This window comes from Acromyrmex echinatior, chromosome 6 (genome assembly GCF_024713525.1).
Source record: "Acromyrmex echinatior isolate Ae372 chromosome 6, ASM2471352v2, whole genome shotgun sequence".
Taxonomy (NCBI): Eukaryota; Metazoa; Arthropoda; class Insecta; order Hymenoptera; family Formicidae; genus Acromyrmex; species Acromyrmex echinatior.
The window spans coordinates 16,009,742-16,026,813 of NC_141857.1; the positions used below are offsets into that span (position 1 = coordinate 16,009,742).

At 35.8% G+C, this 17,072-nt stretch overlaps 2 protein-coding genes and 1 long non-coding RNA gene across 3 annotated transcripts in view; all 3 read left to right on the top strand.

Moving 5' to 3' along the window:
* Positions 1-8,768, top strand: part of LOC105144017 (BTB/POZ domain-containing protein KCTD9) — a 46,029-nt gene extending 37,261 nt beyond the window's left edge. Inside the window, exons 4-7 of the mRNA XM_011052648.2 lie at positions 7,103-7,263; positions 7,337-7,563; positions 7,851-8,180; positions 8,296-8,768. Coding sequence (XP_011050950.1) covers positions 7,103-7,263; positions 7,337-7,563; positions 7,851-8,180; positions 8,296-8,412 — 835 coding nt within the window. The 3' untranslated portion in view covers positions 8,413-8,768. The remainder of the gene's footprint in view (positions 1-7,102; positions 7,264-7,336; positions 7,564-7,850; positions 8,181-8,295) is intronic.
* LOC147909585 (uncharacterized) lies at positions 1,206-7,064 on the top strand. Its single transcript, XR_015545397.1, has 2 exons — positions 1,206-6,230; positions 6,313-7,064. It is a non-coding gene; the product is annotated as an uncharacterized LOC147909585 (long non-coding RNA).
* On the top strand, positions 8,505-13,767 carry LOC147909586 (uncharacterized). Its single transcript, XM_087407102.1, has 5 exons — positions 8,505-8,608; positions 8,954-9,043; positions 9,161-9,529; positions 9,770-9,872; positions 10,934-13,767. The coding sequence occupies exons 1-3, from the start codon at positions 8,575-8,577 to the stop codon at positions 9,340-9,342; spliced, it is 306 nt and encodes a 101-aa protein (XP_087263228.1). The 5' UTR covers positions 8,505-8,574; the 3' UTR covers positions 9,343-9,529; positions 9,770-9,872; positions 10,934-13,767.
* The last annotated feature ends 3,305 nt before the right edge of the window (positions 13,768-17,072 follow it).

Below are 17,072 nucleotides of genomic sequence, written 5' to 3' on the forward strand. Positions count from 1 at the left end.
TCTCAGTTTAGTTCATTCTGCCCCTATGCAAAAGATTTATTTTCCATTATTTTCCAAACACTCTGTATATAAGTAGCTCAGCAGCTTAAAATTAAAAATCTACAGTAACGTAAATTATAGATTAATATTAGAACTACAATTAGTTCAAGGAATTATTTTGAAATAAAAATCTCATAAAAGGAGCCGTGAGTAATCAATACGCATAAAGGAAAGCAAAATGTCATGCTATTGTTTAAATTTGCATAAATTAAAATATTGTATATACAATCAAATAAAATGTTAAATAGCAAACAACACATTCAATATACATATGTTTATGTGATAATACGCTCAAATTTAAGAAAAATGAGGAAGTAGGTGTAATTAAAATGTATTTCAGAAACGTTTCAAAATACTCGAAAGTAAAAATGCGTTATAATAAAATATAATATAAATATATGTTTAAAAGATGTTTTTTTTGTTTTAAACATGATTTTTTTCTAAAGCTGTTTAAAACATATATAAAACATTAAAAACATGTTTTAAACAAAAAAAATTGAATGTTTTTTTTAACACGTTTTTTATCAACCCTGCTTCCCTCACTCCGCCCGGCGCACTGCCTCACTCGCGTTCTTCAACTTTCCAATGGTTTTAAACAAACTTTCTCGTCAATCTCGTTAGAGGAATTTGATACTTAATAACATTAATAAGATGTCCAGAGCTTCATCGCCAATTAGATTAGACAATGCTAGAGTGACTTGCTGGGGTATTGCCGTTAATGCTCTCGTTCGTCGCGGGGAAAGAAAGGTAAGAAACTCAATAAAGAACGAGAAAATAATCAATGCACTGTTGCAAATGAAGCTTCGGCGAATAAAACCTTTCTTTCGTCGCAAGATGTTATTCGTAAAAACTTGGAAAGATCTCGTTCCTCCTTTCCCTTAGAAGGAGATGGGGAGCTCTCTACATTCGACATTCAAGACGAGTCTATGAAATCCACGAGAGATCCAGATATAAATAGTAAGATGCCCATTTCTAGCGGAAACGATACGACTTCCTCGGCCACTCGTGGCGAGAAGAACGCTGTAATGACGGCGGTCTCGTGTCGCGTCAACAAGAAGCGCTAACCAGAAGAGGAGAGTTAAGGCAACCCCCCGTAAGTCGCCATCATCGGAAGGCTTAGCCAAGAGCAGATCGCCGAGGAATCCTTTGGATACAATTTGCAAGTATTCTTCTAAAGATATGCCACCTTATGTGGTCCTTCTACAAAAAATCTCAAAAAGTAATGATTCTGCTAGTTTAAATCTAATCATAGTTAGCCATACTGTATTAAAGTTGGTCGGTAATAATTTCTTAGTTGAGGTTAAGTCGGCGGGCCGCCGACAAGGTCTCAGCTTATCCCCACGCAATCCATCTTGACTAAATTCCAAGGCCAAAAGGCTCTTTCTCGTGCACTCACTTTCATGCATGTTTCCTTCCCGATGCTTCCATATATCCCTCGTGTCCTAATGTGCTTATTTGAGGTTCGGCTATGTCGGTTCAGAAGAGCGCAGCTCGCTGTGCGAAATGTAAGCAAAGCAAGCATGGAAGATTGTCCTTGTTATCATCTTCCCACCAAATACTAATTGTAATTGTGGTCAAGAACATTTTCTTTCTTCTAATAAATGCCCCATGTACCTCAGACAGAGGCAAGTATATTAATACGCTTTTAAAAATGTATCTTATATTGAGGTCGCAACAGGCTTAGTATTTTCCATCGCAAATTATTCTTCACTCTCTTCCCCTTCATCCCCCGGTAATTTCCCTTTTCTTTCTTCACATTTCTCTGCCTCCTTTTCCCCCCTCCCTTCCAGACATCACAGTCCAGAACTCTTCCTCTTCCCCTTCCCATTTTTTCTTCTCTTCCCAATTTCTCTGACGTTAACCCTTATGATTTACTCGGATCAATCCCAGAATTTGGCCACCCGCAAACCTTCGAACCCATCCAATCCTATAGCGATAAAGTGCGGGCCCCTCCTCCGCAGGAAATTTTCAATCACGCCACAGAATTCAGCCTCAAAAAGTACGATGTCCCGATACTATTCTGTCAGCTCCCCATCAGGAGGGCCCAATGGTGGTTCCTCAGATCTTCACAATGCCCACAGGTCTTGCCTTATCACTCCTGACGATCGGTGAGGAGCACTCTATTTCTCTCTCCCCCCGCTCCTCGGGTACTCCTATCAATCTTCTCTCTTCTTCCACCCCCTCTCCCTCCTTTTATCTTTCCACCACTCCCTCCAACTTTTCTATCTCAAAGCTTACGAATCGTATTTATCCTCTCTAACATGTTACAAAAAATCAATGGCAATATTCCTTCATCTTCTTCTGATCCACAAATTAGCAACTGCTTACGACAAATCCATAAGATGGATTGATCAATTGATTCATAATATTTAAAATGGACAATAATCTTCATCATCATTCTTCTCTGCTTCAACATAACCCTCAATTCATCAAATTAATTTTCTGGAACTGCCGCGGTGCTGCCTCTAAGAAACCTGAAAAAATTGTTGAAAGTGTGGACATCCTTATTCTTGCGGAGACGTGCCTTAATTCCATTGAGAACTTTTCGATTAGAGGCTTTAATTATTTACGCTTAAATTCCAATAACAAAGACATCAGAAGTATGGCAGTCTTCACGTAGTCCAATAAAATATCAAGTCTTGGGAAACTTACCATCCCTTCTCCCGTCAATCGAAATGCTAGCTATTCATATTTTCTTTAATGATTCTCCTCTTATAACTATATATCGTCCCAATACCCCCTTTCCTAAAAATATCACAAACTCTCTCTTTTTTTTATCACTCTTTTAATTCTGTTCTTCTCCTTGGAGATTTCAACGCTCACTATCCTCTTTGGGGATCTTCTAGAACCAATTCTGCGGGCTCTCTTCTTTCAGATTTGACAGACTCTTACAATCTCTCTTGTTTTAGTCCTGATTCCATTCCAACCTTTTTCAATCATCCCATCAGAGCCCCTTCCACTATTGATCTTGTGTTCTCTTCCTCAAATATTTCACCGCTCTGCGATGTGTCCGTCGGGTGCGATCCATGGGACAGCGACTTCCCTATTTCTATCAATATAATTTGCAAATTAAATCCATTCTTTCTTCTCTAATAAAATTTGCCTTATGCGCGAGCAATGGTTGTGTGTAAATCATTGATTAGCGGAACATGCATGGGAAATTGCTGACTTTGGCAAGTGCTCTTTCAGTTTCTACAGAAGAAGGATATTACACATTTATTCGCCGCATTTTGAAAAGTCTTGGAATCGCTTACCCTCCAAACACTCTCGCAACAACAATAAACAATACATTCCTGGTGCTCGCTCCTCTCCCTGCACCTGGTGGACTCCAGAATGTGGTGAGGCGGTTAAGTCTCGGGTCGCATACTTAAAAGCCTTCAAACAGGCTCCGACTACTGAAAACTACGAAACATATCGAGACTCGGTTAAGAGAGTTCGAAGAACTCTCCAATGTGCTAAGAGTAAAAGCTGGAGAACTTTTTGCGAAAATCTCAGCTCTCGCACCCCCTCTACGGAGGTCTGATGCATGCTCAAACGTTTAAGAACCGTCGCCTCATTCTGTCTTCTCTCCTCATTAATAACCTCTAAAATTCAAAAAGTCATAGATAAATTCTGTCCCCCTGTTCTCTGAGGACTCTCACTATCCCTGATAGGACTTTGGAATCTCTTGCTTGGCTCGACTCATCGTTTTCTCTTAACGAATTCAGATTTAGGAAATTTAAGTTTCAAGACACTCTTATCTTGTCCGCTTATATTCACAAGGTCTATCCTTTTTCAGGACACTGTGGCTGTATTCATAGATATTATCCGCTTTTGACAATGTCTTATCTCACATATTAATCCAAGATCTCATCAATTTGGGTTTTCCTCCTCTCTTTATTAAATTCATTATAATTTAATTATCTCTCGCAAGATCCAATTTGTGATACAGGGATCTCTTTCTCCCATCTATCATTCGCGTAAAGGCACCCCTCAAGGGTCAGTATTCAGTTCCACGCTCTTCAATATTTATCTTAGAGATATCAACGATTCTTTATCACTTGACATACACTTGTTTCGATTTGCGGATGACATTGTCATATTTTCCTTCCACGCTAATACCAGAGTCGCCCAACAATCAATAGAATGTTCCTTAAATAACATTCGATCCTTCCTGAATAACAGAGATCTTGAGATCTCCTCCTCCAATACTCAATTGATGATTTTCTCCAAAAAGTATAAGAATTTTCACATTAACTGTTCGGTTACACTGAGAGAAACTGATATTCTCTCTTCTTCAATAGTTAGATTTCTGGGTATAATATTAGACCCCAAACTTTCAGGCAAGCAACATATGGCATATGTAATTAACAAAGAGAAAAAATTAAACTCTATTATTTCCGTCCTTAGAACTACTTGGTCGGGCGCCCTTCTTTACTTCTCTATATATACAACTCTATGATTCGAACTTCTTTCGAGTATGCTTCTCTTATTTTTGCTTTGAACAATAACCAAGACCTTGGAAAATTACAAAAGATACCAGGCGCTGCGATTGGCTTGTAGTTATCGCGTATCTACCCCAATCAATGTAATGCATAAATGCTTTATAAATGCATTAATGCTAAATCTAAACTATCACTTTTGTACCACAGATTCAAATTCCTGGCCTCCACATATTTCCTTAAAGTTATTTCTATACGGGTATAAGTACTACCCTGTCATAACAAAGCTCTTGGAACTTTGTGATTGTGCCACAACCCTTTCACAATATACATACCTACCAAAAAATTTCCCGTCAGCAACCGTATTTTTTTGTATGTGGCAGTATAAAAATGATATGTATATTATCTCCGCTCTTCCTGTTTTTCAGAATTCCTTTCATTGTATTATACTATTACATGCTATCGATTATATTAAATCCCCGCCTAAAACTCTTAAACTCTTCCTCTCTAATTAGGCCAGCTCGTCTTTAGACCCTTACGTCACCCTTAGAGATCTGATCTCTCAAGCCATATTTTATATAGATGGATCTAAATCTGAGGATACATTCATCAGCTCTGCTACTTACTCTTCCCAGCTTGATTTGCGATACATGTTCAAGCTTTCCTCCTCCGCTTTTGTGTTTTCGGCTGAAGCTTGGGTCATCTACAATGTTTCGTCTATAGCTATCCACAGAAATCTAAATCGCATTGTAATCTTCTTAGATTCAAAGAACGTCCTCGACGCTCTGTGAGGATACAACAACAAAACTAACAACTATATTATTGACTATATACGTTAAATGAAGAGACCAAATTTAGAAATATATTCCTTCATTGGATCTCGTCTTTGTGGCATACAAGGTAATGAGATGGTAGATCAATTAGCCAAAAGGATAATACGCAAGGGTTCAGATACTAACTTTAAAGCTCCGTACTTTGATTTATTCCATATTCCTAAAAAAGTCTGAAAGCAAATTTTGAGAGTTTCATCGGAAAGACATCTCGTGACAGGGGTATTTGTTACTTTGGTAACTTCTATTCTGAAAATGGTAAACCATGATTTCATGACTCTCATCTCTCCCGCATGTCTATTGCCACTATCAATCGTTTGAGAAGCAATCATTGTAATTCCAATTCAAGTCTTTTCAGAAAAAATTTGATAGACGATCCTTCTTGCCCCTGCGACTTCTCTTCTCATCTAGTTCATATAATTTTCTTTTGCCCTATCACAGAACCTCATGCCCTTCCACTTCGTACGACACTTCGAAGCTTAACATCGAACAATCCATTCGATCCTCTTGAAGTCATAAACTCCGTCTTACGCAAGTCTTCGGCAAAAATTTGTCGCCTCTTTGCAAGCTTTAGTCTCGCATGTGACCGCCTATTATAACTCAAACATTCGCGGTGTCAATTCGCGGCACTCCCCAAACACGTATGCGCAAACACTTGCGTCGGCCCCGGACCCTCTATCCCGTCCCAGCGGCACTCTGTGTCGCTTGTCTCTCGCCGCGAGAGACAGAGCCTTTTTAAGCTTCGTTTTCAACGGCGAATTATTTCGTCTCGCAACGCCGAAACCTGCAGGATCTCATTATCAAAGCTTACGTACAATTCAACGTCGTGATCTGGCCGTATTGTTTCCGTTCAATATATATGGGAGATAGGAACCACTAACCAATAAGAAAAAGAAGAAGAAGATGCGCTTGCAGAAGACATTTAAATCAGCTTAATGAGGTTAGTTTTTATAAGTACATGTACATGCATGCGCATACAGGCAAGTATCGGCGGAATCCGCAAAAGAAATAAATTTGCGCAGCAGAAAACAGCGGAATCAGAATGAAGCCACGATCAATCATGATTCCGCTAATTCCGCACTGCACCAATTCCGCACCATGGGACCGCACCATCAGATGTGTTCAAGCCAATTCAAATTGGTTCTAAAGCATAACACGCTGTTACACATGCCATCTCTTGTACGTGACTTTTTAACCAAACATACAACAAATATCGCCCATGCATTGTATTCACCAGATATGCCACTTTTTTTGTTTTCAAAACACAAATTATCACTATAGAGAAAATTCGATTGATTCCATAAAAAAAATTCGACGAAGGGACTAAAGACTATTATATCTTCAGCAGCCTATGAAAAGTGCTGTACGAAGAGTCGGTTACTCGCTAGCACATGTATACATATCTCGAATGGTGATTTTTTTGGAGAGGGATAAAATTAATTTATTTTAAAATTAAAATTATTTTATTTTAAAATTAAAAATTTTGCATTTCATTAAAAAATTCCGGGTACTTTTTGAGCAGAGGATATATCTCGATGCTTTTTAAACAATAAAACGATATACTCACGTGAATATCCTACATTGATTCAGTATCATCATTTTTTATGATACATTTGCAATTATAATTTAGCAACTAACATTGGTTGATTTAAGGTTTAAAGTTGAATACGAATGAAGGCTACAATAATTTACAATAATTTAAGTATAAAAACTAGTTGTTGAATATCAAATCTACATGTTAAATATAGAGTATGAATGATGAAAAAAGAGAAAATTGTTTTATAAAATAATGTAATACAACATTTTATATAGAATGTTTACAGAAACTGGATATAGTGAGCATGCTATACAACCAAGTAGACAGGATCATAGTGGAGCATATCTAATTGATAGAAGTCCTACTTATTTTGAACCATTGTTAAATTACTTGAGACATGATCAAATAATACTTGATTCTAATGTTAATGTAGCTGGTATATATGAATTTTGTTTACGTTTTTATACGATTGACATATTTGTTATAGTAAAACTAATGTTTTGATACAGGAGTTTTGGCAGAAGCTTGTTTTTATGGCATTGAAGGCGCTATTCGAATCCTTACTACAATGTTAGAAAAAGAAGAACTGCAAAAGGAGGGTCTTGTGTCTCTAACTCGCAAAGATGTACTTAAAGCAATTATGTCTACACCAACTAACGCAGAACTTAGATTCCAAGGAGTTGATTTTGTAAGAGCTGATCTTTCGAAATTAGATCTTAGAAATATTAACTTTAAGGTACGTTTACTTTCATAATTTAAAAGATAAGCTAATAACGTATAATGCAATTTTTTGCATTAAATTATATGCAATCCTTCAACGTAATCATCAAATGTAGCGCTCAGCCTATAATTGTATGGTGTGTTTCTAGAATTTTTCTAAAGTACATATATGTAATAATAAAAAATCGTATTATGCGCTACTGACCAAATCAAATGATAGAAATAGTTCTAACAAATTAGATGATAGAAATAGTTCTAACAAAAATCCTTAACTGTGTTTACCCGCTTTTCATTATATTATAGTACGCCATTATGCATCACTGTAGTCTGGCAGGTGCTAATCTATCAGGATGTTGCTTTGAGCGCGCTGATTTATCTCATTCCAATTTGCAAGGCGCACAACTTGTGTGCGTAAAAATGTCATGTGCAAATCTAGCTGCAGCCAATCTGCATTCGTGTAATTTTGAAGATCCTGGTGGTCTGCCAGCAAATATGGAAGGTGTAAATTTGAAAGGTGCAAATCTTGAAGGCAGTAACATGGCAGCCGTCAACCTCCGAGTAGCTACATTAAAGAATGCTATTCTTAGGAATTGCATTTTGAGATCAGCTGTTTTAGCCGGTGCCGATTTAGAGGTATTTTTGTCTCGTCATACTGTATTTGAAACTAAAAATTTTAATACATTCCTTAAAATTTCTTTTGTTTGCTATTATACCTATATGTACTTACATATTCATGCTATTCTTTTAGTGCTGTGATTTATCTGGTTCTGATCTACAAGATGCAAATTTACGCGGTGCAAATTTAAAAGATGCTGCTTTTGAGTTAATGTTGACGCCACTGCACATGTCTCAGACAATACGATAACAATGAATATCATGCTGCATATATTACTGCAGCTTAAATTCAATAATTTTTATATAATTTATATTAACTTATTTGTGAGTATATGTGGATGTGCGTGAATGCAGTAATGTTGTAGGCCGGAGGGTCTCGAGAATCATAAATACATACTTATACCATAAAAAGATGGTATGTTCACTCGAGACACTATCGTCTTCTGGTAATATATATAATGTAACACATATTATTTTTAAGTAATCATTTTTAAAAGTTTGAACAGTGTTTATAAGGCTGTTCATTTATCACTACTATCTCAGATTGCAATGTCAAAAGCAAGGAAACATATAATAAAAATTCTTCCTAATTTTATTTGAAAGAAACATTTTTCAATAAAACATTTTCCATTATAGGTTTATAAAATAGAATAGGTTTATAAAATATTGAAAACTTCTTGTTTCAATAAAAAATTAAATCATATTTATTTCTATACGTCATTAATTTAACGGTTTTTCGTAGTTGTAAACATAATTTATTTCATTTTTGGTTATTCATAATTGATTTCCAGATATATGGTTATTTATTAATTATCGATATAAAAGGAGAATTTTTAGTATAATTTACGAGTTGGCTCTATCGATTATACATAAGATTATATGTAAGTTGTTCATTAAAATATATTTTCATATTAATATATTTTCTAGGAACTTTTATTTTTTATTTATTTTCTTATTATTTATTTTCCTACTTTTGACGTCACAATATAAAAATTTAGCAGAGTACAAGCATAGCATGGCAGACAATGCATTGGTCTATTATACCAGAGATTCCGGGTTTGATCCTGATAGGAGCCAGTTATGTCAGACACTCGATGGCAAGGAATTCCTCGCACCTCCCGTTGTCCGGTTTGGCACGCACACTTCGTGGACACGGTATCACATCGTTATTTTAACCTAACCTAATGGCTACAGCACTGTGCTGCAAACACGCATGCGCGAGTGCGGGGCATGTCTGGAAGCATTGATAGGAACCAAATATTTACGCCTGTATCTCCCGTTGGAAAGGACCGGCAATCTCCCGAGAGTACCCTTACTCACAGAAACACTTCTCGAAAAATCCGTCATTCGGAATCAGTATTAAAACTGTAGGTCCTATATATAGTGATTGTTGTGATAATTGAACAATCTGCGCACTATAAGCATAAAGAGAGAGATATAATCTTAATGCTTGAAATTAGTTGCACATAGAGTTGGGTGCTTTTTATCGATTAATTGAAAATAAAGTTTACCACCGATAGTTTAAATCACTGATAGTTTTTTTTAATTTATCAATTTTTTCACCGATTATTTTTCCGTTCGATTTATCTCGATTTTTTCTCTTGTAGATGCCTGTACGAAACTGATATTCATGTTCACTAAGGAGGCCTGATTTGAAGCTTTTGATCGGTCGCGGCATTTCATCCCGATCCCAAACTACTAGACTCATCAGTAAGGCGATGTAATGTGGGCTCTATCATGGTATACGAATGTAAGATATTTCGTTCCTGAGAATGCGCAGTAGTCCAAAATGGCGGCTGCTCCTAAACCAATCACAATTTTATCCAAAATTGTAAAAAGCAATATGGCTATTACGCCATAGTTGCTATGTATGCACCCAAGGACTTCAATTCTTTCCCTCGGTTACTTTTTTAAAATTTTCAAAAATTCAGGTTTAAAAATTTCATTTTTACGTCAAATTTAATTGTAAACAGACGTAAGGTTTAGTTGTGTCGCGCATGGATTATAAATATTAATGTAGAAAAGTGGTCATTTTTCAGTTTATGAAAATTTCCGAGGGAAAGAATCGAAGTTCTTGGATGTATACATTAAGTACATACATTAAGTTAAAAGTGACGAAAAAGCGGACATCGTGCGTGAACCAAATCTCGGGTCTTTCTTGATTGACATTATTCTTTCCAGAAGTTTGTTCAGTTCAAAATGACCGATGAGGGATTAAAAGCAAAATTATTTAAGTTTTATGTAGCAACAATAGTAGAGTATATATAATGATATCTATAAAAAATCGTGCTTTTTATTCATTCATAAACTATTTCCTTTATTGTAATTTATCAATTTTTTTTCTAAATAATTAGCGTATTCTATTTGATTTGTAGAAATGCCCATGTGTTGTGTTCAAAATTGTAAGAGTCGTATATTAATCGTACATTTAGCCGATCTTAAGAATTAAATTACATTTATTAACATTATTATCATTAATTTCGTTAACATTATTTTATTTCATACCCCATTTCTTTATTTATTTACGAGCTTTGTATTTTTTCAAATTTTAATTTTGCTTTTATAATTGTTATGTATGTATTTTTACCAACACTGCATTTAAATTTGGCGCTAAATTTTGAACAAATTTCTGATTGATTGTTCTAGTACTTTTCCGCCATTATGCGCAATGAAATATCTTATATTCTTATACTATGGACCCTGCCTTAGATGCCTGGAATGAATTTGATGTTTTATTTAAGCCTGAAATGAAGATTGATATTCTATTTAAGGGGAATTCACGTAGATGCGGTGCTCACGCGAGTCTCGTTGGACCTCTAGTGGCGAGTCACCACAGGACTCCACCCCAATGAGGGCGTGATTCAACGGATTGCGTCGGAATGATAAATATCAAGCATGAGCGTAGTGTGATCGATGTAGCTTGGTGGCGTTCATTATCGTTCGTTGTCGTTCCTGTCGTTCGTTGTTGCTCCTGTGCTGCTCGATGCTGCTTTATGCTACTCTGTATTGCTCTGTGCTGCCCGGTGCCACTATTAAGCATTGCGAGCGTGCGCGAGCGTGTGTGACCGTGTGTGTGGTCGTCTTTATACCTATAGATACTTATGGATATGGGTCCCTATGGGACCGAAATACGTGCGTGTTTTTAGATCACGTCACGGGATCACCAATGTGAATCCAGTTGTACGAAAATGATATTCATGTCCACTAAGGAGGCCTGACTCGAAGCTTTTGGTCAGCTGCGGCATTTCGTCCCGGTCCCACACTACTAGACTCATCAGGCGTTCGGAAACACTGATGTGCCACTAATATACAGCCGTTCGGAAATACTCGTGTGTACTCGGTGTGCACTAGTGTGAAATCGGTCGGGACGTCGAGAGAGTCACACCGAGTGTCACTAAATCGCCGTGCGAAAAACAAGGGGAGTCTGTGCGTTATGGTCGCAGCACAAACTTGCATAATGCATAATGCATAGTACATAAGGGAATCGACCAATCGAAATTATATAAGCAGTGTTAGTCTAAACAAATATAAGATATATATTTACATTTGCTTTTTGAGATTGTAGAGCCAGAATTTTAATCTAACTTCTATAGATAAAATTTCATCATTCTTCGATCTTTGCCATCCATGTACCATCATGATTCAGAGCTATTTTTGTAACTTCTATATTTACAATAATTACATCGCATTCTTGAGTCAGAAAATTTTGAGCAGTTATATTAATCTAGAAAATTTGTCTAAGTTTTACTATTTTTTTATTTATTTTTATTCTAAATTACTTTTTATATCGCTCTGCCCTTAATAATATTTTATGCACATTATACAACAGATTATTTGTATAAATGTTGTAAAATTGTATGTATCCAGTACTATTTAAAACAAAACTAACTGTGCTAAGATCGACAATAAGTCTCGCAGGAATTAATACAATAGATCTTTGGACGATGAAGCAACATCCCGCATCTAAAGTTTTATATCACTAATATCAGTTTTCTTTAAGGATTTACAATAATAAGATCTGTTACAATCAGAATATAGTTAGTTGTCAAACCTGTTATGCTAATTCTACAATGAATCGGAAGTCTTAGTCAGTAAAGTTGACCAATAGCCAACTTGTAAGAATAACTGATTGATCAAATTCATCCATTAAGATTAATATGGTTCCTTTTACAATGAATCATAAGTCATAAATCAGAAGTCAGAAACTAAAAATTGACTACTGTGATTGGTTTATTTCTAACTTACGACTTATAATTTATGACCTATGGCTTATTGTAGAAGGCCCATAAGACTACCGACTCATTGTAAAATCAGTATTATATTAACTTGAATTTTCACGATGAAATTTTTATCATTGTCTAAAGTCGATACAGCAACACATTGTATGCTTTCTAACAAGCGATGCGACACAATGATCATGTCATCTTTGTTTAACATTGGCAAACAACAAGGATGTAATGATCCATTATGTCATTTGTGTCGCTTGTTGGAAGGCACACATAATTATCCGGTACGATAGTGAAATGTTTAATAGGAACCGGTAATGAACCGTGGAAGGAATGACTTATATTCCTTTCTTTTTACAATCATATACCGCCGTCGTTTCTTTTTACAATCATTCCACCGCTTTTATTCACCGGTGAATTGTTTAGCTCGAGGTTAAACGTGAGCAGTGAGGTGAAATTGAGACAAAGACATAGAGAATGGACTGCGCAATCCTTATCTAAGTAGTATTCAAATATGGTCGACAATAATAAGAGAGAGGGACCGTGGAAGACGGCCAATTTCCCTCTCATTCTCTCTCCCATTCTCTCTCCCATTGAATGGAAAGATGGCCGTCTTCCACGATCCCTCTCTCTTATTTTTATCAACCATTTTGACACATGGATCTTGCAATCCATTTTCTATGTCTTTGAATTGAGATGACACACACGCCACACGGAAGCCGTTCGGGAACATTCACCACCCAAAAACACACGATATTCCCACTACTTCTTCACTGAAGTCATCGAAACACACCAACAAGTGATGTTTCTGAACGCAGCCCAGTAAGGTAATGTAGTGTAGGCCCTGCCTTAGACGCTTAGAATGAATTTAGATTGATGTTCTATTTAAGGTGGCTGTGATGCTCACGCGAACGAGTCCCGTTGGACTTCTGATGGCAAGTCGCCACACTCTCAACATCGATAAACTGTCACTCACAGGGTGTATTCCTTTACATAGCGATTAGCACAGAGAATATCATTTTACCCTGAAGGTACTTTTACGGCAGCGTCAAGCATCGTGAGCTTGCTATTCATCAATTTTAATCACCTGACCTTTTTTTAATATAGATTTATATGAATAGACTGCTGACTCAATGTGATAGAAAGGGATGAACCTGATTCCAAGCTGTCCTTGTTTCAGTTTCCATGTGTGTACGTATCCTGTCTATGAGTATCGCGTGAATTTATGTGAAAAAACACTACTAGTCATAATAGAAATTATAACAAATGTCAAATGTTATTTTATGGTGACCTTTCATTCTATTATGTTCTGAAAAACAAAAATATAAAAAAATTATAATTTGTAGTGTGATAAATTACAAAAGTCGATATAAAATATATCGGAAGTAATGTTCATTTTTTTACATAAGTACTTCATGACCTATTTATTATAGAGACAATAAATATTTTAAAATTAAGTATTTCCAAATTCAGTTGAAAAATAATATTAGGTGTTGGAATTAATTCGTAGCGTTTTACAAGTGATGGGAAGTACTTTCATTAATGTATTTTTTAATGCTCATGTGAAATAAATAACATTCTTTCATTAAAAACGCTACGAATTAATTCCAACACCTAATACAATATTTTAATATTATGTATGTATGTGTATTATTAATATAAATATATGTAAATATAAACATAAATATAATGAAATATAAATATATAAAATATAAATATATTCTGGTATTATTATTTTTATTACACTAAAGTATTACACTAAAAAATAATTTTACAAAAAAGTGATGTATAAACATATATAGATATATTTCATGTATAATTATATATCATGTTCATGAATATTTATATACGTTTATACATATTTAATATTTATACTTATTTAAATATATATATGAAAAATTTTTTACCGGGATATTTGTATAATAATGCTAATATAATAAAGTCTTTCATTCTCTTTTAATGTACTATTTATTCATTAAACAAGCTCCATAAATGTATTTATTAATATAATTAATATAATTGTGATTGAAATTTTATATTGTTGGGAAAAGCTGTATTATATTCTATATAAATAAATTTCCTCTTAATGATGAAAATCGTTTGTATAAATGGATTGTTGCTGTCGGAAAATCGAATTGCAAATTGAGAAAAACAAGATAAAAACCGAATTTGTAGTCTGCATTTCAGTAAAAAAGACATTATGCAAGGAATAGGATTTCATCATCCTTACTTACATGCAGTACCATTTGTCATAGAAAAAGTACAGGTCGATATCGCAACATTAAAGTCAGAAGAAGTATATAATGTTAGTAAATCTGTAAGCTGCAGTGAAATTTGTATTTTGGACGAAACTGCATGTGATAACAACTGTTCAAACAAGAATGTTAGCATTACAATTGAAAATGACGGCTCAGGTACATTTAATATTCAAGATAATTCTTTACTTAAATAAAAAAGAATTTTTGAAACTGATTCAAAAGAGATCTACAGTACTACACGGTACTGTGATCCTCGAATAGGATCGACGAAGTGCTCCTTCCCCCTCTCTGCGCGCCGTCGCCGCTTGAGTGTGGGCCATCCTACGAATTCGCGGCGCGGCTTAACCGCATATTGGCACGTTTCCTTTTCTAATTCGAAAACTACAGCGAGTATCTCAACATGGTATAAGAATTTTTTGTTTCCTTTGATCCATTCTCCATCATCAATGCGGCCCCGACCCATCTTAAGAGACACCTTGTATATATATATGTATATACGAGGGCAAGGTGAAAAGTAACCGACCTCAACATGAAAACATGAACTGTGTACAAAGTTTTTAGTTAAGTACCAAGTGTTATATATCAAATTACTCGTATTAAAAATATCTATAATTTATACTTTGACCACTTTTCTGAACAATTCATAGCTAAAAAGTTAGAGTCAAAAATATGTTAGCGCTTTTTTTCAAATCTGCCGCAGCAACTTATAAGCCTACCGAGCCTATGCTAACCTGTAGAGAAAAATGGTCAAGGCAGAAATTGTAGCCGCCTTTAATGTGAGCAATATGATATATAACACTTGAATATATACCGAAAAGTTTGACTTCGATGGCGGCATCTTCAACAACAAGTCGTACTTTTTTTTCTTAAATTTTCGTTTTTTGCTTTTTTTCTTCTTATGGTTTTTTGGCTATAACTTTTTAGCTGTGAATTGTTTAGCAAAGTGGTCAAAGGAGAAATTATAGATATTTTCAATGCGAGTAATTTGATATATAACACTTGGTACTTAACAAAAAACTTTGTACATAGTTCATGTTTTCATGTTGAGGTCGGTTACTTTTCACCTTGCCCTCGTATATATATATATATATATATATATATATATATATATATATATGTGTATTAGGTCATTTAAAAAGTATCCGCGGTTTTTTGTTCAATTTTTGAATGAAAAAACCGCGGATACTTTTTAAATGACCCAATATATATATAAAATACAAAATATATATTACATATGAAAGTATACTGTTACGGCCGAATTAGCAATTTCGCTGGTTGCGACCTTAGGGCGGTAGATGTCGATGATTTATACGCTTCGGATTTGGGAGATCGTTACAATGATAGACTCACCGTAACACCATGATCGCTCGTCGGAACCAGTCAAATAAAGCACGATTCGGATATCTGCGAACCTCTGTACTCTGCGCAAGTGCCGCAACTCGTGACTGGTCAGGTTGAAGAGAGACGAGTTGGAGCACTTGGAACACTTATCGATATGGAGCTGCTCTGTATGTAGAGAATATCGCGCGATTAAATGATATGCTCTTATATGGGGGGGGGGGAGGGATCTCCGTAACACGGCGCAGAGAATTCCCTTCTTTTTCTTAAAAATTCCTGTATAGTTTTTCCTGATCTTATTCGAAGATCACAGTACCATGCATGACTTCATCTATAGATCCAGCGTAAAATATCTTCGGAGATAGAGATTCTGCTTATATTTTATGCTCTATATATTATGCTATATATGTTATATACGAGGTCTGTTCAAAAAGTATCGAATTTTGAATTTCCGCGGTTACGTATATTCGATTTTCGATTTTTTTGTGGCGTTATGTTGGTACTCATGTCTCTCACTTATGCCGACAAGTTCGGCCATTTTGAATGTTCAGTTAATTTTTGACAGCTGCTTTGCTTGCACGTGTTTTGGCTCGTCTTCGATTTTTGCCTATTCCAAAAAATGAATCAAAGAATCTGTATCAAATTTTGTGTGAAAAACAAAATTAAGTCCGCGGACGCATTCCGAATGTTGATTGTGGCATATGATGAAGCTACCTTGGACCGAAGCAACGTTTATCGGTGGTACAAAATGTTCTCAGAGGGCCGAGAAGATGTGAACGACGAAGAGCGTGCCAAACGTCCGAGCACGTCAACAACAGACGAAAACATTGATGAAGTGAAGAAAATAGTATTGGTCAATCGTCGAATCACCGTTAGAGAAGTTGCTGAGGACCTAAACATATCGATTGGCTCATGCCATTCGATTTTTACCAATGATTTGGGCATGAGACGGGTCGCCGCGAAATTGGCTTTTGCACCATGATAACACCCCTGCTCACACATCGTTGCTTGTGCGCGAATTTTTGGCCAAAAACAACACACTGATGCCGCAGCCACCGTATTCCCCAGATCTGGCCCCCTGTAACTTT

What these genes read in the sequence shown, in the direction of transcription:
- LOC147909586 (XM_087407102.1), top strand. Translation starts at nt 8,575, where the DNA reads ATGGTATGTTCACTCGAGACACTATCGTCTTCTG. An exon ending in CGAGACACTATCGTCTTCTG is followed by an intron (nt 8,609 to 8,953) that starts GTAATATATATA and finishes ATTGATTTCCAG; the next exon opens with ATATATGGTTATTTATTAAT. An exon ending in GATTATACATAAGATTATAT is followed by an intron (nt 9,044 to 9,160) that starts GTAAGTTGTTCA and finishes ATAAAAATTTAG; the next exon opens with CAGAGTACAAGCATAGCATG.